This window comes from Porites lutea, chromosome 8 (assembly GCF_958299795.1).
Source record: "Porites lutea chromosome 8, jaPorLute2.1, whole genome shotgun sequence".
NCBI classification, from domain to species: Eukaryota; Metazoa; Cnidaria; class Anthozoa; order Scleractinia; family Poritidae; genus Porites; species Porites lutea.
Genome location: NC_133208.1, coordinates 620,722 through 642,021, shown reverse-complemented (window position 1 = coordinate 642,021; position 21,300 = coordinate 620,722). Strand labels below are relative to the sequence as shown.

The 21,300-nt window shown below is 38.8% G+C and overlaps 4 protein-coding genes across 4 annotated transcripts; 2 read left to right on the top strand and 2 right to left on the bottom strand.

Annotated features, from left to right (window-relative positions):
* The first annotated feature begins 4,278 nt into the window (after positions 1-4,278).
* Positions 4,279-8,889, top strand: LOC140946946 (steroid 17-alpha-hydroxylase/17,20 lyase-like). Its single transcript, XM_073396032.1, has 4 exons — positions 4,279-4,490; positions 5,507-5,664; positions 6,592-7,622; positions 8,048-8,889. The coding sequence occupies exons 1-4, from the start codon at positions 4,291-4,293 to the stop codon at positions 8,192-8,194; spliced, it is 1,536 nt and encodes a 511-aa protein (XP_073252133.1). The 5' UTR covers positions 4,279-4,290; the 3' UTR covers positions 8,195-8,889.
* Positions 8,890-9,910: 1,021 nt separating this feature from the next.
* Positions 9,911-13,954, bottom strand: LOC140946950 (uncharacterized). The gene is made up of 5 exons (XM_073396037.1): positions 13,821-13,954; positions 12,618-12,665; positions 12,096-12,171; positions 11,555-11,580; positions 9,911-10,149 (listed from the first exon to the last, which is right to left on the bottom strand). Exons 1-5 carry the CDS (start codon positions 13,938-13,940, stop codon positions 10,024-10,026), a joined length of 396 nt encoding a protein of 131 aa, XP_073252138.1. The 5' UTR covers positions 13,941-13,954; the 3' UTR covers positions 9,911-10,023.
* A 23-nt stretch (positions 13,955-13,977) lies between these two features.
* LOC140946949 (uncharacterized) lies at positions 13,978-18,270 on the top strand. The gene is made up of 6 exons (XM_073396036.1): positions 13,978-14,100; positions 15,261-15,308; positions 15,512-15,584; positions 16,062-16,087; positions 16,570-16,596; positions 16,880-18,270. The coding sequence occupies exons 1-6, from the start codon at positions 13,978-13,980 to the stop codon at positions 17,054-17,056; spliced, it is 474 nt and encodes a 157-aa protein (XP_073252137.1). The 3' UTR covers positions 17,057-18,270.
* A 313-nt stretch (positions 18,271-18,583) lies between these two features.
* Positions 18,584-20,657, bottom strand: LOC140946948 (uncharacterized). Its single transcript, XM_073396034.1, has 3 exons — positions 20,246-20,657; positions 19,316-19,827; positions 18,584-18,874 (listed from the first exon to the last, which is right to left on the bottom strand). The coding sequence occupies exons 1-3, from the start codon at positions 20,517-20,519 to the stop codon at positions 18,659-18,661; spliced, it is 1,002 nt and encodes a 333-aa protein (XP_073252135.1). The 5' UTR covers positions 20,520-20,657; the 3' UTR covers positions 18,584-18,658.
* Positions 20,658-21,300: the final 643 nt, after the last annotated feature.

The following is a 21,300-nucleotide window of genomic DNA, read 5'->3' as shown; positions in this document are numbered from 1 at the left end:
CTTATCTCGTGCACGGGATAGACTGGATCCAACAAAGTGACGTAATCGTCTTCAAAACCTCAGTTTTCATCGATACGCACGAATACAGCACAACGGCGTTTTCAAAAATCTCCGCTCTGGAGAGCGTTTTATGAGAAGATGCGTGTATTCGGAGATGGTTTCCACCGGTTAATAGTAAGGGCAAAAAAGCTCTCCGTTTTCAAATAAAAAAGGATATGTGTGGACGAGGTCTAAGTATTTCACACAAAAAAATATATACAAACTCTCTCTAAAACGGATACCTTTGTGGCCACCGGCACAAAGTGTCCATCTAAGAGTAATGTCCGTCTCAATATAGAGAATCAAATAAAAGGAGTTGTAAAAGGAACCAACTCTAGGTGTCCATTTTACTGAGGTGTCCGTCTTAGTATAGAGAGTTAAATAAAGGAAGTAAAAAAAAGGAACCAACTCTAGGTGTCCATTTTACTGAGGTGTCCGTCTTAGTATAGAGAGTTAAATAAAGGAAGTAAAAAAAAGGAACCAACTCTAGGTGTCCGTGTGATAGAGGTGTCCGTTAAGAGAGAGTCGACTGTATATCTTGTTAAGTGAGTATTAATCACGCTTAAGGTTCTACATGTATATCTACAGGAAGGTTACGTCAGCTGAATTAACTAACATTAACACTTACTTCTCATCTAGGGCAAAATGTTAGCTTAGGGGAGGGGTAGGAGGGCAGTTTCCCAGAAACCCTAATTGATGCGAATTTGCAATAGCGTAAGTGCAGTCAAAGCGACCACTACTTGTAGGCGACCACTTCCTTGCTATGCATTAAAGCCATCATCTATCCGAAATGGTAAAATCATTTTCCCGTTGAAAGAACTATACTATACAGCCAGGCCTCTCGTAAGCCACCACTTCGGAAAGTTTTTGGGCTAATTTAGCAACAGGACGGGAACGTCAGTTGACGACGGGAAAGCGCGCGGAAAGGACTAAACACGACTTCCGGTGCCCAATTTGCCGTTCTGCCATTGGTCAAGCCAGTTGTTTGACCTACGCGCGCCGTCGTCAATGCATGTCAACTGACGTTCCCATTCTGTTGCTAAATCAACCTATTAAAAGCGGACGCGAATGGAGCTGTAGCCTGAGAAAACAGACGACATTTCACGACGCCACCACTGGTTTCCCCGCGAAATGACGTCTAGGAAACGAGCGCAGAAATTCCATTCTGATGATGCGTCACTACCCAGATCTGGGTAGTGCTTCTGATTAGTCGTGCCGTGAGGGAAATTTGCTTCAACCAATCAGAAGCACTACCCAGATCTGGCTAATTCACTTTTTAAGTGACGTTTTCGTAGCCGTCTCGGAATCAGAGACGAGAGAGACGACTGGGGACGAGTCAGTTTCTCAGCGAGAAGAAAGAGTAGTTACTGTCTTTTTAAGAAATATATACAGGCTTTTTGCGCAAATATAAAAAAAAATCTTGAGAGAGTTTCCAGTTTTCCTCAATAACCAGCTCTACACAAGATAAAGAAGTGCTAAATCAAATCGCGATAGACGAATGCAAAGCGTTACATATAGCACTTGACTTCCTTTATATGACGGGCAGTAGAATTGTCAACAGTTATTGTATTATACCAATTAAGTGAGAAACAACAATAGAAACGCATAATTTATCCTTTATCTAATTTTACCTGTGGGGGGAGGGGGCGTGGCCATTTGGCTGGGAGGTCATTGCATTTTCAAAATATTGAATGATTTTGGGGGTCATTTTAAGACGATTTGCTGCTAAAATATTCGTAGTTTCCACAGCAATTAGGTGGGGGTTCACTTTCACAATATGTAAAATTTATGGGGGCCATTTCTAAAAAGCCACGATGAATTGGGGACTCGGTTTGAAAATCGGTTTACCGTCAAGTCGCCCGAAATTCTGCGTTATGTGGCTCTAAATTTATCATGCTCAACAATATCCTGACATACCTATTACCATTTGCGGTGCTTGTTTCTTCTGATTGAAGATTATAGAACGAGATTTTACTCATTTATCGCGCTTGTTTCGTCGTTAATCAAAGGTTAAAGAGCGAGATATCTTACACATTTATACCGCTTTTTTCGTCTCATCGTCGTTTAAAGAACGAGATATATTAACACACACTATTTATTAAACAAAAATTAATTTGTTTCTCCGTGCACTTCACCTGATAAAATTCGGGCGACATGACTGCGCATTTTGGGCGACTTAACTCTGGTTTCCGGCGACATAACTTCGGGCTAGATGACTTTCGGGCGACTTGACCGGTTACCTGAAAGTCTTCTAAGCTTTCTCAAAACGGCCGGCCCACACTCACAGGTAATAAACTATCAGCCCCTAAATTAACAGTGTCTATTGGTCTAAGATGCTATTTGTTGAAGTTAAACAATTGTAACAATCAGTAGAAATTTATCACGATAAATTGACACAAAATTTTATTTTAAATTACTGTGAGCTACAAGCAGGCCTGAGCTACACGATTATGATTATATTATTTTTTATTTTAACGTAACAAAGTTAGATATATAACTAAACCAATGGTCTGTGATACACAAAAAACATCTGTAAAAATAGCTTCAAGAAAAATACAGATTCCCACAAAGTAAAGAAACCACAGTTTTTCCGTAGGTAGTTCCCCTGTTTTAGACCAGTACACCTGTGACAAACACACAGAACAATTGCTGATTAGGCAAAATAATGAAAAGATAACGACCGTGTTTTTCACGTTAGGCTAATGTTCGGTATTTTCTAAATAACTGAATATAACATCTGCATGTATCAAAAACCAAAACACCAATAGGTGTACATTACAACACTCTTTACTTTCTCTTACAGCAATTTAACCCATTCGCTCCTGGGGATACTTTTTTAAGGCTAGTCGAGCTGTGTTCTTGTTACTGTCTGGTTATTAAGAACAAAACTGCTTAAAACGCGGTTTTCTGTTCCAGATGCAAAATGTCAGCTCCCAAAGCTCAGGCGTGCATAAAAAGAAAAAATTCGAGATTGGGTTTAAAAGTGGCATAGCAGTCTCGACTATTATCTTTTATCTTCTTTCCCTTTTTTTTTCTGGGCATTTATTATGTTCCGGGATGTTCTGGAATGTTCCGTGTTCCGAGTTTTATCGACACCCAAAAACTTTGTATAAATGACCTTCGCGTCTTACATATTAAAGATATGAACGCATAGTACGCATGCATTAATTTTTGGCGCGCCATGTGGGATTGCCATGGCTACGGGCAATATTCACATGAAAATGAGTCAAGAACAGAAATAAGATGCGAACCATTTATATACGAGTTGCTTTTGTCTTAGATAAGACATGCTCGTATAAATGGCACAGTTTACGTCTTATTTAAGAGGCGTCTTCTTCTTCCTCGTATAAATGGCCCTAATGCTACGTCACGTTATGTTAAACACCTTTTGTTTCAGCGGTTGGCATATTTGAATAAGAAACAAACACAATGTTTACAAACATGACCCATCGCTATGGTTATTATCATACCCAGTTTAGTCTTGACAACAGGAAAATAGACCTCAAAGAAATACGTCAAGTATGTATCTGAGCTGCTTTATGTTTTTAAGCCACAGAACGATTGGAACATGTACGGCTTTACTTTGATTCCTTTTACAGAAGCGCGGAGAGTTTTTACCTTGTTTCCGTTAACCTTCAGAATGCAATCCTGTAAAATGGGGTAAAAATAGTAAATGAGATTAATAATAGTGCATAATTCTGAGGCCTGCGGGAAGCTTCTGCTTTAACAGTTAAAACAACGTGGACCAAATAAAAGCAAGGATACTATGTGACATGTTCGATCGCAACAAATGAATGTTTGCATAATAAAAGGGTATTTCGACCTGTCATGTCTTGGCTTTCTTAACCTTCTTGTGTGTGTAAAGTACCTGCAGTAAAAAAAGAGTATTTGAAAACAGTCTTCAAGGAGATTTGAATAAGAAATAAGAAAGATCACATTAACTTACCGAAAACATCGATCACAAGGCGATATGACGACTTTTCATGTTTGCAGTTTTGTTTTGTCTTTTATTTTTTGTGACAAATTTGCAGTGCCGTTAGTTGCCTTTGACCTCAAAGACGAATTACATCGGCTTGATGATGTAGCAAATTAAACGACTTCTTTGCTTTTGAACGGCTTTCTTTTCCTCTTCGCGGCTGGCGCCATATTTGTATTTTGCGCGGGTACTGGTGTTGACCCAGTCCTTCCCGGCCCTTTGAAAACTTGGAAATGAGGTTGTTTATTTTCTGTGGAGATTGCTACTTCTCCAAGATGGCTTTTCTGGAGTACATCACGTTTGGGAATATCTTTCTTTTTCTAGTTTTTTTGCTGACCCTCAATCTGTTGATTGAACTGTATCAGTTTAGAAATATGCCACCTGGGCCTCGGTTCACAAGCTTACCTTTCATCGGAAATATACTGAGCTTTGATCGGGGAGCCGCGGGGCAGAGCTTTATCGCTTCTACCGCAAGGTTTGTTTACTTATAACTAGAGCAAAGCTTTATTTTGCACATTTTTATATGGGTTAGAGTTAGGGTTGAAACATCAGAGGTAAGAATATATCATCTCAGATACATAACAACTAAATCGGTTTAGATCCTATTTATTTATTTTTGTTCCTGGGAACATGCAACATCACTACAATTATTTAATTAATTTTTTTTGCCCTCGGTATAGGGGTAATCAACATTTAATTATATTTATGGCTGTTGTAGAACATATGTTGCTGGAAGAAATTTCTTTTAGCTTAGCAAGTTTTCCATGAAAACATTTCTTTCGTAAGGTAAATGGAATCTAGCGTTTTTCTTCTGATGAGAAAAACATCTGACGAAATATTTTAAAAATAGGGATTGCAACAATATAAACAATTAAGTAAACGATTAAGCGTGTACTCACCTGACAGAATCACACGATCCATTGACAATGGAGCCCTTAGTTTAGAAAAACACAGTGCAGCTGAAATTTTGCTGTCATACCCCGAGACACCGAAAACCCCTCCCATATCTCAGACTATGATAATAAACCAAAAACTCTAATTCTGTATTTTGTTTCCAGAAGAATTTCCATTACTGATACACTATTCCAGACCCCTCTGGTTCCAATGACGCTGATTGAAAATCCTACCGTCCCTGTGCAGCAGTACATTTCTATAAAGGGCATAATATATGGGAGCCCTGTGCCATTACCCTTTGCCCAATGCCCCCCACCCACCCTCCCCAGCTGTTTATTGTCCAGATGTTGCATTTTGTCGTCAGACTCAATGGTCATTTTGATGTAGTGGATAAAGTTTTGCTGTAAATGGCCCCAAACAAATTATATTGCAATAATCAAAGTGCACCTGGATTATGTGTGTGCATTTTACATGTGTTATTTCTGGTTTCTACTAGTTTACAGCTTAGGAGTGACTGGCATTGCATGTAGGCTACAATAAACTTTGTAACGCCATCGGTTAAAAACTAACATTTTTCACTCCCTTCTTGTTTAAAAGCTTGAGGAAAAAGTATGGAACTCTTTATTCTTTGAAACTTGGTGCCTACAAATTTGTCGTGGCTGAAGATGCTGACTCGGTGAAGGAGGTTCTGGTAAAGAAATCTGCAGATTATGCAGGAAGACCTCCATTTTATAGCTTTGTGGCTACTACACTTGGTATGTATATTGATCTGTCAATCTTCATTTTACAGCCCAACACAGACACCTGGCTGAGTCAAATATAAATCACATGCTCATGGGCGGTTTTGGGGGTTGGCCTAGGGGACCATGGCCACCCCTTTTTCTGTGAAATTTTGTATTGTTATTTAAAGAATTCTCGGTCAAAATTAAAAGTACGTATAAAAATGCCACGTGTCCTGGCCGCCCCTTTCTGAATTTTGGGAATCAGCCCCTGCACACAAGTGTCTCCTATCACAACAAGTATCATGTTTTGCAATTACATATACATACATAACCTTTTTGATACTATAACTATTGACGCTGTTACTATAAAAGTGGCAAATAGGAACTAGAAATTTGTGGGTTTCAGGAAGTTTTGATCTTATCCTGATATCTCTGAAGCGTTTCTGGTGACTTGTTAAGTCTTGCTCTTGTGCCCTTTCTCTTTTTCCCATTACAGTCGTGACAGGGTTTTGAGTTTTTTCGCACAGTGTAATCAAGTCTCGGCAAGTCTTGATTTTTACCATTAAATTGCCAACCCTACTCTACAACATAAAACTCCCTAAAAATTACTGAGTTTGTTAGCCTGCAGAAAAGGTGCTTTTTTGTTCATATTTTTCGGGCGAAGTAACATGAAGTAAGCACAAAGCGGGCGTGGAGCGCGAGACGCGCGAATTTTTCTGTGCCTACCTCCATCGCGCATGTCTCGCGCTCCTCGCTTGCTTCGCACTTGCCCTCGCTCGCCTAAAAAACGCGAAAAAATAACGCCCTTATTTCAGGCTATTATTTCACCCGGACGATCAAACTCAACCTAGTTTTAGTTTGTTTATGTTATTTATTCTGGTAATGGTGGCTTTTGTAGGCAGCGCAGTTGTATTCTGACTTTTTTTTGACTGATTGATATATTCTTCTTCCTAATATAAGGTGGGAAAGACATTGCATTGGGGAATTTTGGTCCTGCATGGAGATTCCATCGCAAACTGTTCATGACTGCTGTGCGACAATATCTATCCAACCAGGAACTCGTGGAGGAAAGGATCTCTGAACAAGCCTCAAACCTGCTGGAGTATTTTGAAGAACAAAAAGGAAAAGATTTTGATCCTGCAGAGATTCTCATGAAAAGTGTTGCAAATGTTATCTGTCGCATCTCATTTGGAGAGCACTTTGATTCATCCAGTCCAGATTTTGACGAGCTCTTGCGCTTGAATAATGAGACCTTCACAGACACTAAGATAAGTGAAGATGCCTTCATCTTAGATCTTTTTCCATTGGCGAAGTACTTTCCTTTTGAAAGTTACCAAAAGGAAATTAAAATGGCTGACCGAATGTTTGAAATCATTGGCAAGCAGCTGAAGTTACAACGTGAGCGGTTTGATTCCTCAGCAGAGGTCAAGAGCCTCACAGAAAGTCTTATAAAAGAGAGAATCGCTGCAGAAGGTGAAGTTGGATCCGAAGATAAAGTGAGTATTCTATCAGATGACTACATTGTCAACACATTAGAAGACATGTTCAGTGCTGGATACGAAACCACAAGTACCACACTACGTTGGGCTATTGCATTCCTGATACACGATCCTGAGTTTCAGACCGAGATACAGGATAAGTTGGATGAAGTAGTTGGCAGGGATCGAATGCCTACATTGGATGATCGCCCAAAGCTTCCACTTATCCAAGCCACGATCATGGAAACACTGCGCCTTGGAAACGTTGCCGAGACAGCTATTCCTCATTATACTCTGAAGGACACCACACTTGGTGACTATCGAGTTCCAAAGGACACAGTGGTGATGGTTAATCTGCGATACGTTCATCTTGACCCAAAATGTTGGGAAAATCCCAACTGTTTTAATCCTCATCGTCACATTGATGCCGATGGGCAGCTCATTACTAACTCTGGCAACTTCCTGCCTTTCTCTGCTGGACGTAGGGTTTGTGCTGGCGAGGCACTGGCAAAGGTAAGAAAATTTATTTTATTTGCTCGGGAATGCATAGAATTCACAAGTACGTCTTTGCTTAGGCTCTCAGCCAAGCTGTAAAAGCTGTTACCACGCCCTTTTCTTTTAGTTCCCACACCCTTTCTTTCAGCCTCGTACCTAGGCCAGTTCGCGCTATCAAGGTTACCAGAGGAAGCTTGGAACCGAGCGTGAATTTGCTTGACAGGTGACGTCACATCCGAAATCGCCGAGGAGGACTGGGATTGAGGCTGCCTTTCTTTACTTTATTCATTCTATTGCACTTGAAAGAAAAACAAGAGTTAGAATAAGCCTGGAAAATCTCCATCCTTTCCAGACACTTACCATATAAATCAGAATCTCACGGAAAAATCTGGTTTTGGTGATATGCCAAACAGCTCCGATCTTATTGTGATACTGTTTTCTAGGTGGAGCTGTTTCTGTTTTTGTCCTGGATGCTGCATAAGTTCACATTTTTGCCGTCAGAGGAAGGAAGTCCTCCTGATCTTGAAGGAGTTTCTGGTTTTGCTCGATACCCAGCTCTTTACAAGATGCGAGTTCTAAAACGCGATTAGATACTTCTAAAAAGTTGCATCATAGAACTTAGCTTCATTAATCATTGATTGACAGTAGAAGTAGAAAAAATTGACCTAGATAGTCGGGTGAACTGAGGACCTCGTCCACGTCTTCGTTTTTGTTTTAAAATGAAGAATTTTTCCTCCGTTTTCAAGGAAATCCGCGTCCGCACGTTTCGTTTTTGAATCGCTTTTGTCCGTCAACACGAAAACTCAATAGTGACTGAAAACGGGACCATCTTTGATGGGAGCATGCGCATTTACTGGTATCTGAACCTAATCTGTCTTATCTCGTGCACGGGATAGACTGGATCCAACAAAGTGACGTAATCGTCTTCAACACCTCAGTTTTCATCCATCCGCACGAATACAGCGCAACGGCGTTTTCAAAAATCTCCGCTCCGGAGAGCGTTTTTTGAGAAGATGCGTTTTCGGTGGCTGTTTCCATCGGTTAATAGTGTGGGCGACGACCCAATTAAACCGGCGAAGAAACTCTCCGTTTTCAAACAAAAATGGATACGTGTTGACGAGGCCTAATAAGTATTTCACACAAAAAAACATATACAAACTCTCTCAAAAACGGATACCTTTGGGGCCACCGGCACAAAGTGTCCATCTAAGAGTAATGTCCGTCTCAATATAGAGAATCAAATAAAAGGAGTTGGAAAAGGAACCAACTCTAGGTGTCCGTTTTACCGAGACGTTCGTCTTAGTATTGAGAGTCAAATAAAGGAAGTAAAAAAAGAAACCAACTCTAGGTGTCCGTGTCATAGTGAGTATTAATCCCGCTTAAGGTTCTACATGTATATCTACATGAAGGTTAAGTCAGCTGAGTTAACTAAGATTAACACTTACTTCTTATCTAGGGCAAAATGTTAGCTTAGGGGAGGGGTAGGAGGGCAGTTTCCCAAAAACCCTAATTGATCCGAATTTGCAATAGCGTAAGTGCAGTCAAAGCGCCATGGGCGACCACTACTTGTAGGCGACCACTTCCTAGCTATGCATTAAAACCATCATCTATCCGAAATGGTAAAATCATTTTCCTGTTGAAAGAACTATACTATGCAGCCAGGCCTCTCGTAAGCCACCACTTTGGGAAGTTTTTGGGCTGATTTAGCAACAGGACGGGAACGTCAGTTTGCGACGGGAAAGTGCGTGGAAAGGACTAAACACGACTTCCGGTGCCCAATTTACGCTCTGCCATTGGTCAAGCCAGTTGTTTGATCTGCGCGCGCAAGCGCGCGCCGTCGTCAACTGACGTTTCCGTTCTGTTGCTAAATCAGCCTATTAAAAGCGCGAGATATATTACACATTTGTACCGCTTGTTTCGTCTCGTCATCGAACGAGGTATGTTACACATTCATTCCGATTGCTTCGTCTCAAGATGGTTTAAAGAACGAGATATATTTACACACACTATTTATTAAACAAAAATTAATTTGTTTGTCTGTGCACTTCACCTGATAAAATTCGGGCGACACGACGGCGTATTTCGGGCGACTTAACTCTGGTTTCCGGCGACATAACTTCGGGCTACATGACTTTCTAACCCTAACCCTAACCCTGGAAATCTTCTAAGCTTTCTCAAAACGGCCGGCCGGCACTCACAGGTAATAGACTATCAGCCCCTAAGTTAACAGTGTCTATTTGTCTAAGATGATATTTTTTGAAGTTAAACAATTATGGTAACAATCAGTAGAAATTTATCACGATAAATTGACATTGACACAAAGTTTTATTTTAAATTTCTGTGAGCTACACGCAGGCCTGAGCTACACGATTATGATTATATCATTTTTTATTTTAACGTAACAAAGTTAGATACGTAACTAAACCAACGGTCTGTGATACAGCAAAACATCTGTAAAAATAGCTTCAAGAAAAATACAGATTCCCACAAAGTAAAGAAACCACAGTTTTTCCGTAGGTAGTTCCCCTGTTTTGGACCAGTACACCTGTGACAAACACACAGAACAATTGTTGATTAGGCAAGTTAATGAAAAGATGATGACCCTGTTTTTCAAGTTAGGCTAATGTTCAGTATTTTCTAAATAACTGAATATAACATCTGCATGTATCAAAAACCAAAACACTATTTACTACGCTATTTACTTTCTCTTACAGCAATTTAAGCCATTCCCTCCTGGGGATACTTTTTTTAAGGCTAGTCGAACTGTGTTCTTGTTACTGTCTGGTTATTAAGAACAAAGCTGCCTCAAACGCGGTTTTCTGTTCCAGATGCAAAATGTCAGCTCCCAAAGGTTGGGGCATGCATAAAAAGAAAAATTTCGAGATTGGGTTTAAAAGTGGCAGAGCAGTCTCGACTATTATCTTTTATCCTCTTGTCTTTTTTTCCTGGGCATTTATAAGGCTTCATTTGAGTGGGAAAAGTTTTGCGGAAAGCTTTTACGATCGTAGGATTGGATGGAAGGAAGAGGAGATCAGTAATGGCACTAGATTTTCATTGGAATTTCTGGATCAAGTTTTTACGGCCTTCAAATTTTTCTCCAGCTTCCTTGACTGAATCATGGTCATTCTGGCATGGTTTGAACAATCCCTGTTTACCTTGCACAAGTTAGATAACAAAGTTGCCCTTGACTGCTAAAATTGAAAAAGTTCACTAGTGGTAGAAGGGAAGTGGATCCGTACAGGTGATTACGAGCGGTTTAGGAGCATGGGTTAATGGTTCCTCTTGCACAACATCACCCTCTTAACCCACCCCCTGTACCCTGTACCCTCTTTAAAAGTGCAAAAAAATAACTTTATAACTGTCCCACAAATGATTATTCCAGAGAAACTAAAGAAAAATCTTGATAATGTTAGAGGCAAGCTAGGGGAGAAGATAAGTGACCAATGTATGAATTATTATTATTATTATTATTATTATTATTATTAGTGACCAATGTATGAATTATTATTATTAGTGATCAATGTATAAATTTAACTTCAAAAACTTCATAAAGAAAAAGCAAAAGAAATTATTAATGAGTGTCTTTACATGTATATCTGATAGGCACGGCTAAACTTTATGTCCAATTTTTTAGACCAAAATAACCCCAAATCTAAATGTTAGTGCAAACATGAGTTGATCTATATAAGATATTTTGAAGCCATTCAAAAAACTTGCAGAACTTTATGTATTCGCCTCGAGTTTTTAAACCTGATAATACATGTACACTCCTGGCCCCAGTTATTCAAAAGGTGGATAACGCTATCCATCGGATAAATCACTATCCAGTGGATAGCGCAATTGGCTTCCCTAACACTTATCCATGGGATAGTGATTTATCCATTGGATAGCGCTATCCAACTTTTGAAGAACTGGGGCCGGCTTGTTTTTTAAACAGTACAAGCACTTACCAACACTACTTCAACCATGCCAATAGCTGCAAAAAATTTAAAATAAAAAGAAAATTGAGATCCTCACTGGAAACTGAATTTCTAATTTGATCATTATGGTAATAATGTATATTTCCAAGATTAAACTCTCTGTGTAAATAACCTGTCACCATCATTTCCATCATTATCATCATCACCAAATCATCATCATCATTAATTATCATTATCATCATCAATATTACTTTATATAGTAGTTTAGCTGTTGTCTACTTTGTGTGAACAAGAGATTTAAAGGAAGTTGACAATAATATATCTAACTGTCTGATGGTGTTTAACCCTTTAAACCCCAATATCCACATACAAATTCTCCAAACTGATCTCCATACATTTCCTTCATAAATGAGTTGAGAGAATTTGATAAAAGATCAAGGCATTTTCCCTTAGGTGATCATTTTATTAATTCTCATAACCTAATCTCTTGACATTGTATGGATATCGTTAGGAGAAAATTGACGTTAGTCACCATTGGGACTTACAGTAAAGGGTTAACTAAAATACTTACAAATGATGCTGACTCCTAATAAAATGTAAGTGGAATCTACTATAATGCCTCGGTATAATGACAAAATTGTGGTTATCTGTTGAAACAGAAGAAAAGAGCAGCAATCAGGAAACATTTCAATTCTAGGCAAATAAAAGACAGAAAATTGGTCCAAAACAACATTTAACGGATTAGGAAAATGTGTTTGCACCAAAGACAGTTTAAGTTATGCAACAATAATAATCATGCTAAATTCACATGACTGACTGTTTCTGATACATACCCTGTGCATGTACAAAAGATTAAACAAGACATGATGCATGTTATGAAAGTGAGACCAAGCAACATCAAAACAGAGAATAGAGAGAAAAGTTAATAAAATCCATTGAGCTATTGTTGATGCTGGATACCCAAGACAAGATTAGGATTTCATGTACACAGTAAGTTTGTTAAATCCAAGAGACTGCATCTTTTGTAAGGGCTAAAATTACATCATTATGAACACCTTAAAGGAAGGTTACATACATGTAGAAATGTACTTACTGTGATCATAATGATGACGGCCGCAATGAACAGGTACATGACAAGTTTCTAAATAAAAATAAAAAGAATGCACTGCTTATTTTTATACTTGTATGCACATGAGCATTTGAGCTCGACTTGTAGGCAAGTCTACGAACCTCTGTATAATGAATGATGAGCTTCGCCGCAGAAATGGTACAATATATGAAAAAGAGCCTTGACGTAATGAAACCTTTTAATTTTATAGAGAACATAATTTATTTTGCCAGTCCCTTGGGCTGTTACATTGAGGTTCCGCTGTCGCAGTTTTTTCTTTGTCGAACACTGGCATTACTAGTGCAATTGGCCTGGTGAGGATAACTGACAGGCAACTGACACATTCCTCGTTTCTGATGACAGTTTTAACGTTTTGCAGTATTTTGCAGATTCCCAGGTGAAAATGAAAATTTATCAAAAGTTGATCATTGCAAGCATAACCTCATTTTAAGTAAAATCTGTAAACAGTGCCAAAATCCTTGTTGTAGGTCCCAACCTGTGTACCAGGATTTGAGTACACTGCATGATTGGCCTTTTAAAGAGGTCATAATTTGTCGATTTGCCAGTTGGGTTGATAGGAAATTTGAAACACACTTTCAGTAATTCATTGAGTCTGTTGGGATCTCGGCGCTGCTTTGCAGATGTTACTAACCGGGATTAGATAACGTCTGCAACACAGGCTATTGCAACGGCTGCCTTTTTTTCTCCGCTCCTAGCACTCCCGTTTCCTTTCGAGTTCCACACGCACGTGTCTTCTCGAGACTCCCCTAAATCACAGGCTACTGAATCGGGCGATCCCGCACCTATTTGAAAGATTGTTTGTGATTGGCTGGGAAAACAATAGGGATTGTCACATAACAATGCTCCTATCCCTGAAAACAATGGAAGTGCAGATTAAAGGTGGCCTATGAAATAAGAGGTTTAGAACGGTGCAGGTCTACTGACTGAATCAGCTGATCTCTCATAAACATCTTGAAGGAAAGGTTTATAACTTAGAAAAGTTTGCTTTAGAGAGTTGGTATATTGAGCACGTACACGTAGTCTGTGCGGGAAATCAGTGTCATGTAGAGAAAAAAAAACGTACAGCTGTAAGCTAGCTTACAAAGCTTGAACTCCTTGAACAGTCACAATCACGACAGATATGATCAGACACGTCAGAGACAATCAGAAAGTATAATTCACACGTACCTCCTTCGGACTCTTCCCTTTTTCCTGAAATAGGGCTTCATTGTATTCATTTTTAGGAATCTGTTGCGAAGAATAAGGCTGGGTTCCCTCTAGAAGACCTTTCCTGTCTTCTTCCGCCATGTTGATTCTTACGACACAGTTCCGACAATAACCGAAGATGACCGAACGAGTTCCGAATCCAGTCTCACACGACAAATTGACAGAGCCATCTGGATTCAGCACATGTATTTTCAAGATGGACGGATCTGCACCTCTGTATCATGAAGTTTCTCCTTTTACGGTACGATCAAAGACTTCAATTCTTAAATTTTTAAAATAATTTTGAATAGATCGTCTCTGAACTAGTTTGCTCGCTCTACATCAACCAACGTACGGTAATGCGTGTAGCTGTGCATACTCTTTGTACGAACGTTAAGCTTCAGCTTTTCTTTCGTGTCAGTCGAACGAATAATCAAGCTTACCGGGGACAATCGATGATATATCGCTGAGTATGTTAGTCTTTTTGTTGATATTTAGCTGAACTTTTGAATACCCTAGCACACTGTGTTTTTGTCTGAACGGGAGGAAGAGGAGGCGGGGGGGTGGGGAGCGGCAATTCTCTGTAAGGTGGGTGGTTATGTGCGCAGATGCCCTTGAAAAACTGGAAGGGTGTTCCACAGGGTATATGCCTCTGGGACTACATTAAGTATATTCAAACTCAATCAGTGAATAGCTATCAAAAGCATAGACGTAAATAACAAAACAGCAAAGAGAAAAGCGACTTGAGGTTTCCTGATATTTCGGACAGACAAGCCATCCTTCTTCAGGGGATTTGATTAAACCTCAAGTTGCTTTTCTCTTTGCTATTTTTCATTTATGTGTATATTTTTGTCTTGGATAAAACAGCAGGATTTGGCTGTCGTCGTTTTATATAAAAAGTATCAAAACCATACCCATCCACAGCACTGTAGAGGGGCCATTTTCTACTATGCATCTCTCGGTTTTCTTTCACAGCCAAATCAAACCACCCCTTAGCTACATACATGTATAATATATCACTGCCACCCCTTCTAGTAAAAAAACAATACCAACAAAAGCAAAATCTTTATTGTGGTCTGGGTCAACTTAGATATACGAACTTGAATAAATTCAAGTGTATTCTAGGCTGACCATACTCAGAGATCCTGAGGGAGCTATTACCAGCCGGATAGATATTTAAGGAAATTTGTTGCATACTTCTCAAGAGACCCCCCACTCCCACCCCACACTTACTGCTTCTGAGCTAATCACAGAAGCATTTGAATTTTGATTTCCTTGCCTTAAATTGGTGAGAAAAATAATGGTCTCCCACTTATTTTGCCCTCCATCTCAATTGCTTTGCTGCCCCTTGCAAAGCAAGGTGACCAGGGACTGGTCATAAAGTTATGTGGTGTTGTAACTTGCTATGACTTTTCTTTACAGAAATTAATGCTAAGAATTTTGGCTGCAAGTGCAGGACTGGTTGTATTGGTATGTACAGCTGTACAATATTGTGTTGGGCACTGTAATTCCTTGAAATGTAATTTTATATACTAATATAAAAACTTATAATTGGCTGAAAGTTTTGCAGTGTTATAAGTTGGCAGAATTTTATGTTAGTTGGAAATGTAACCCAGGAATTATTATTAATTGATGCAAATGATTGTCAATTATCCTCTCTTTGCTTTTTACAGATCACAGTAATAATCAGCTTTGTCAAGGCTGCCGACGACTCCATGATGTATCTTATAGCTGTCAACATGTTAAGTAAGTACAAAATATAGGTGTGCAATACATAGAGAATATTACACGGTGGCGTGAAGATATGAATTTTTTTTTTGAGTGGCAAAACAATATTTTACGAATGAGCACAGTGAATGAGTAAAATATTGTTTTTGCCACAAGAAATTGATAAAATAATAATAAAATAATTGAAATTGATAAAATAATAGAGGGAAATTACCGAAATTACGTCATCGATAAACTCACGTGTGAGATTATGAAAAAAAAAACCTCTCGGGTCCCGGATGTAGTTTTTATGAATTTTACAAGTGGTATATTTTCCAGTAAAACACTCGTGTCTATATAATAAAGTATAACATTGTTTTTTTCACCTCTGAAACAAAAGTTATTTTGTGATATCTCAAGGGTGATAACATCAAGACAGTGCTTATTGCAATGCAGACGCAGTTTGATGGAGCACTTTAAAAATTAACAAAAATGTTGGTTTCCTTTTGATTTCAGTAAGCAGTGTGATCGGAGGTGTAATTGTAAGTATGATCATAATGTGACGTAAAGTACATAACTTCGGCATAAGAAAGTTTTCATGGACCTTAAAAAGCCATGAATCAGATGGCAGGCCAGGTAGTTTAAACAGTAGTTGCCCAGGTCAGGTCCCTGTGCATTGTACACAGGGTACCAGGCCTCTTTTAGGTGTAATCAAATGGTGACAACCCATATAAGGGAATAATTTAATGGCACATTTTGTCCAAATTCCATTAATTTTCTCCAGCCTTTTGGGTGAGGGAAATTATTGGGATTTGGCTAAAAGTTCAGAATTTTTTCAGAATCTTACAACAAAATACCTGGTAGAATCCTTCTTGATGTGCCCTTTTGTGTGTTTAGGTTTTCTAACCTGTCTTTTAATGCCCTGACCTCTTCATTCATAACATTTTGAAACTTTGCCTCCATCTTATAACATTCAGTTTTTTTCAGTACCAAAAGTAATGTTTACTGTTTTTCATGTTTTCAGGCATGGTGGTATCACAAAGGAATCATAGTAAGTAGATTATTTTATCAACTTGTTATGTCACAGTTAATTTTTTTTCCTTCGGTTAATTTTTGTTTTTCCCTTGTCTCAGATTCATAAGCATTCAATACCATACCTAAAAACTAAAAAATCATTTTAAAAAAACATTTTGCCCAGACAATGATTATTACATCAACAACAAACCCTTCCGTGCATGTTGTCAAAAGGTTATATACTTATTTTTATGTAAATATATTATGTATTCTATTTATTTATTTATATATCTATTTTTTTTATATCGTTAACTGTACAGGAAGCCAAGAAAGTTGCATTCATGGCATTTGTAGGAGTCTGTATAATTTTCCAAGCCATTATATCTGATGTTTATGTTTATAACAAGAAGGCTGTCACATCGTCACCAACATTATCACCAACATCGTCACCGGCTCCCACAACACATCCAAACAGTAGCTTCAGCATATCACACTAATGAAAACTTGATAAAAACAGTGGACAGGAGAGACTTTTCAAGATTAAAGAACAGACCCAAATATCCCTAGTGGAAAGCTAACTAACTAAATAAATAAAACCTTGCCAAAATCGTTTTACCCAAACGATAAATTAACGACAATGTAACCACAGATTTTGAAACCCAAAGAGTCTTCCGATCATCCATGTCACTTTGAATTTTGGAGTACTCGCTGAGGATATAAGTGGGTTAGCAAGAAAAAGCGCTGCTCATTTTCTTTTGTCAATATTAGGATATGCTAACAATGACTGGAAATATCTTTATTGGCATAATAACGTTCGTCCTGCTAAGCAAGTTTCATTACAACGGAATAGTATTTGCATGAGTCTTAAAATGTACAAGTTCGGTAAATGAAATGAGAAATTAGAATTTATTTAATTTACTATAGTTAGAAATATTTTTTCAAATTTTATGCTGTGTTTTAGCCTGGTTCCAGGTGTTTGGATGCAGAAGTGTGGCGCGCCATGTCGCGTCCACCCCCTCACTGTTTTTCTGACTTGTCTTTGCGCATGCGCCATCTCAACAATCTGAACGCCTGGAACAGGCTAGCCGTGTCTCAGCATAGCATAGCTCTTCCATTAGATTTTCCCATTCACTTTACATGGGTGAAAATTTACATAAACAATCCGAACTGGAGTGTCCTTTCTTTTTGCTTTCTTTGAGGTTTAGCAACTCTACCATAACCTTATAAATGAATCAGGAGTTCTTTTATTCGAAATGAGCATAATTGTATCAATCTTGTAGAAGGCAAAAATTATTTGTCAATTAAAGGAACAATAACCAGACGTGTAATAGGGTGTACTTCTGTATTGTCCATCCGATCGAATTGCAAACGCCAGAGAGCCATTTCACCAAAGAGCAGCATAGCTAGCTGATAGAAGTGAGTAATCTCTTGATGTTGCGGATGGAGTGATCTGTCAATATTTGATTGAAAGGAAATTGCAGAAAATCCATACCATCAGTCACTAGCGACCAACAATAGTTTCTTTATCGACATCGCCATCAGATACACCCATGATCACTAACCTCTTTCAACAGAATTTTAAATGGAAATGCCTGTTACCTCTCTTTAAATCAAATACAGATTGGATGCTAATAATAAATTCGCATAAACCAGTGCTGTAGGAATTTTCAATGTCAATAAGACAGGCACCAATTCCTCCTCAAAAAGGATCTAAGTGGACCCTACTCTATTACTCTTACGTTTCAAAGATTGATGACTTTGGCAATGATTATAGTGTTTTCGATAGCAGCCCTTTAGCGAATTACAGTAAGAAGCACAAAAGTGTTACAGCTTTTGATTTATTCACATTCTTTCGTACAGATTTAATCCAATCAGAAGCCAGCTGGAAAATGTCCTCGACTTCTGATTGGTTAATGTCTGCATGAAAGAATGTGAGTTAATTAAAGGAGGTCACACTTTTGGACTCCTTGCTGTAATACTTTTTTGTCCGGACTTGGTTTATATTTATACCTTTTTTAAAATTATTTTTCGTTTATTCTTAATACACTCCCTTTTAATTCTTAACAAAAAGCCCACTTTAAACATGCAACATAGTTTGCTCAAGACGACTTTGTTTCATTGATACCCAAAAGACATTTGGCGACCTGTTCGGAGACTTTAAGACCAAGATTTTGTTCTAACCAGAGCCAGGCTCCTCCCGGATTACACTCTAGAAATATGACGTCATCACCGCGTTCCAAGAAGTCGTAAGCACCAAATCCCAGGCCGGCTTTTCGGTGAAATTCCAACAACCGATCTTTGAGTTCCTCCGATATCTGCCAGGGAAAAAAAAACAAATTGGTTTGGGTCGCAGAAACCAGCTCCCATCTCGTCATTTAGATCTACAATGGTTTTAGAGGAAACATTATCAGAAAAGCCCACAGCTAACAGATGCTCTGAGGGATTTTATTTTATGTTTTGAGGGATTTTATTTCGAATAACGGAATAAATCTTGAAAACCTTACTCCTATTTTCTAAAGATTCAGACATCCACCTCTCTTTTTCTCGCTCTTAGCCAAATATTCTTTTCAACAGTATTTTGTAAGTATGCTTTTGTACAGTAAATATTATCAAGTCACTGATTGTAGTGTAACCTCATTCCCAGGTTCCTATCTTACCCGTCTCTCTCTCTCTCTCTCCAAGGGCCGAGTAGAAGAGGACTCTGGGAACGAGGTTGTAGTCGACGCTGACCCTAAAACGACGAAAAACATTTGCACCTGTACTTCACTATAAAGTTCTTCTTTGTCCTGGCATCGTCTCCAATCTAAGCGATCCTTTTCCCTTTCTAAGATCTGCGAGGCAATGCGAGCTACAAACACTTCACATCCAACAACAGTGATGCGCAGATCTGATCTTCTCTCTACCAGCTCCTGATAAATAGCTGGAGACTGGGCAATGCTATTGTGAGAATGCGATGGAAATTCTCTAGTTATCTCTGTAGTGTAAAGAAGCTTGTCTGGCGGCAGGAAGAGAGGAGTTAGACTTTTGAATATAACGCGTCCGTTTTCCACTTTGTCGAATAATTCTTTCACTGCTTCCGGGTTGTTTGTGATTGTTGTCTTTGGCACAGTCAGCCCAACTTTCTGCGCGAGTTGTAACTGAAATGGCTTGCTGTTTAGCAGTTCAGTGACGGCCACGGTGTTCAGCCATTGCGCATGCGGGAGGAATGCCTCTAAAGAACGAACTACCGATCGCCATTCCTTCAGTACAAAGTCTTTGGCAATGAGACCTTTAAGAGGATTGTACAGCAAAGAATAATTATTGCAGCCATAATTTCAAACATAACACGATGTGAAGTTGATTGTACGGTTGGCTTACTTTTAACATTTTGGAAGAGCCCAAATTTGGTCTCTTCGAATTATACCAGAGTATAGAAAAAGACTCTACCAGGAATTTCACTGTTTACAGAATTGTCGTCCACTGAATAATAACGAGACGTTCGCCAGAACTATACGAAAAACTCATAGTGTTTTCGTATTTTGTTTGTGTTTTATTTTCGCTAAAACCTTAAAGAACTAGGAAAAATGAACGTTTAATGAGCGCGCATAATTTTGCACCAACTAAAATAAATAAAATTTTTCATTAAATTAGCGTATAGAAATGAATAGAGAAGAATGCTATCGAAATTTTTAGCTATAGATCCATACCCTGGAGGTCTTCATCAGCGGAAAGGACGGCAGGCTTCCAACGGTACCAAACGGATTTGATCGACTCAGCAGGGATTCGTTCGCCATCCACAACTATAAGACAGCTAGAGCTTAACTCGCACGAACTATCGACAGTTATTTCGATAAAATGACCGCCACAGAGTGGATTGAAAAGAACAATTCGAGCCTCATTGTCAAGCAATTTAACATTTTTTTCTACTTCCTGGATGTGGGGGTCTTCGGCGCTTCCAATACATAGAATTATAGTTGCCATGATATAATTTTACTGCCCAACAACTTCAGGGTTACCACAGAATTTCAATGTTTAATGCGGGAATTTCTTGGAATACTGACGTGACCCGGAAATAAATAGTTGCCTACCGTACACCTGAATAAGACAATGGACATTGATGAAGAAATATAAAGATCTACTTTCATTATTCTTAATGATTTCTACTCCTGGGAATGAAGATTCAGGGGAGGGGTACCAAACGACTGTTTTCTGTGAAAGATCTGTTGGGAGTAGCTAAAATTGCCTAGAATTTTCTATAGCTTGAGGAAGGCAAAAAATAACCACTCCATCCATGTACAATTTTCGAAGCTTACCTAATAAATTCCCTACGATTTTCTGTAGTTTAATTTTTCTCATTTCACTCCCTAGGTGAATCTATTTTTTCGTACAGAAAGGAAGCCTAAACCTTTTGGAATCGAAAATACGATGCAGAGAGAGGAATCAGAAAAAATTCTCACTTCCGTAAAACTTTAAATTGCAGCTAAAATTTCTGGGAAAATATTACTGAAGCCCTTGTAATTTCAAAAAGACTCAAGTTGCCGTAGGACGACCGAACGGACATAAATGTTTTAGCGCCACTTTCAATACATTTCTAGGGATCTAAAAGCACTCTTCATAGCCTAAAAAGTGTTTCCAATGCAGTTAGGAGGAAACCGTCGTTGGGTTCCCCTGGAGATTAGGATGAGTTGATCCACCTTTATGCAGTCAAAGTCGAAGCACTTTTCCGCGTAACCTCGGGGAAGAGAGGACATATTAACTTTAG

Bases quoted from the DNA above. Each gene is read 5' to 3' on its own strand.
- LOC140946946 (XM_073396032.1), top strand. From the start codon at position 4,291: ATGGCTTTTCTGGAGTACATCACGTTTGGGAATATCTTTCTTTTTCTA. The intron at 4,491-5,506 runs GTTTGTTTACTT...CTTGTTTAAAAG, and splicing joins TTTATCGCTTCTACCGCAAG to CTTGAGGAAAAAGTATGGAA. The intron at 7,623-8,047 runs GTAAGAAAATTT...ACTGTTTTCTAG, and splicing joins CTGGCGAGGCACTGGCAAAG to GTGGAGCTGTTTCTGTTTTT.
- LOC140946950 (XM_073396037.1), bottom strand. From the start codon at position 13,940: ATGGCGGAAGAAGACAGGAAAGGTCTTCTAGAGGGAACCCAGCCTTAT. The intron at 12,666-13,820 runs GTACGTGTGAAT...ATTTTTATTTAG, and splicing joins AAGGGAAGAGTCCGAAGGAG to AAACTTGTCATGTACCTGTT. The intron at 11,581-12,095 runs GTAAGTATTTTA...AATTTTTTGCAG, and splicing joins ATTAGGAGTCAGCATCATTT to CTATTGGCATGGTTGAAGTA.
- LOC140946949 (XM_073396036.1), top strand. From the start codon at position 13,978: ATGACCGAACGAGTTCCGAATCCAGTCTCACACGACAAATTGACAGAG. The intron at 15,309-15,511 runs GTATGTACAGCT...TGCTTTTTACAG, and splicing joins GTGCAGGACTGGTTGTATTG to ATCACAGTAATAATCAGCTT. The intron at 16,597-16,879 runs GTAAGTAGATTA...TTAACTGTACAG, and splicing joins GGTATCACAAAGGAATCATA to GAAGCCAAGAAAGTTGCATT.
- LOC140946948 (XM_073396034.1), bottom strand. From the start codon at position 20,519: ATGGCAACTATAATTCTATGTATTGGAAGCGCCGAAGACCCCCACATC. The intron at 19,828-20,245 runs GTATGGATCTAT...ATCCTCTTAAAG, and splicing joins CGCTGATGAAGACCTCCAGG to GTCTCATTGCCAAAGACTTT. The intron at 18,875-19,315 runs GTGCAAATGTTT...TTTCCCTGGCAG, and splicing joins AACTTTATAGTGAAGTACAG to ATATCGGAGGAACTCAAAGA.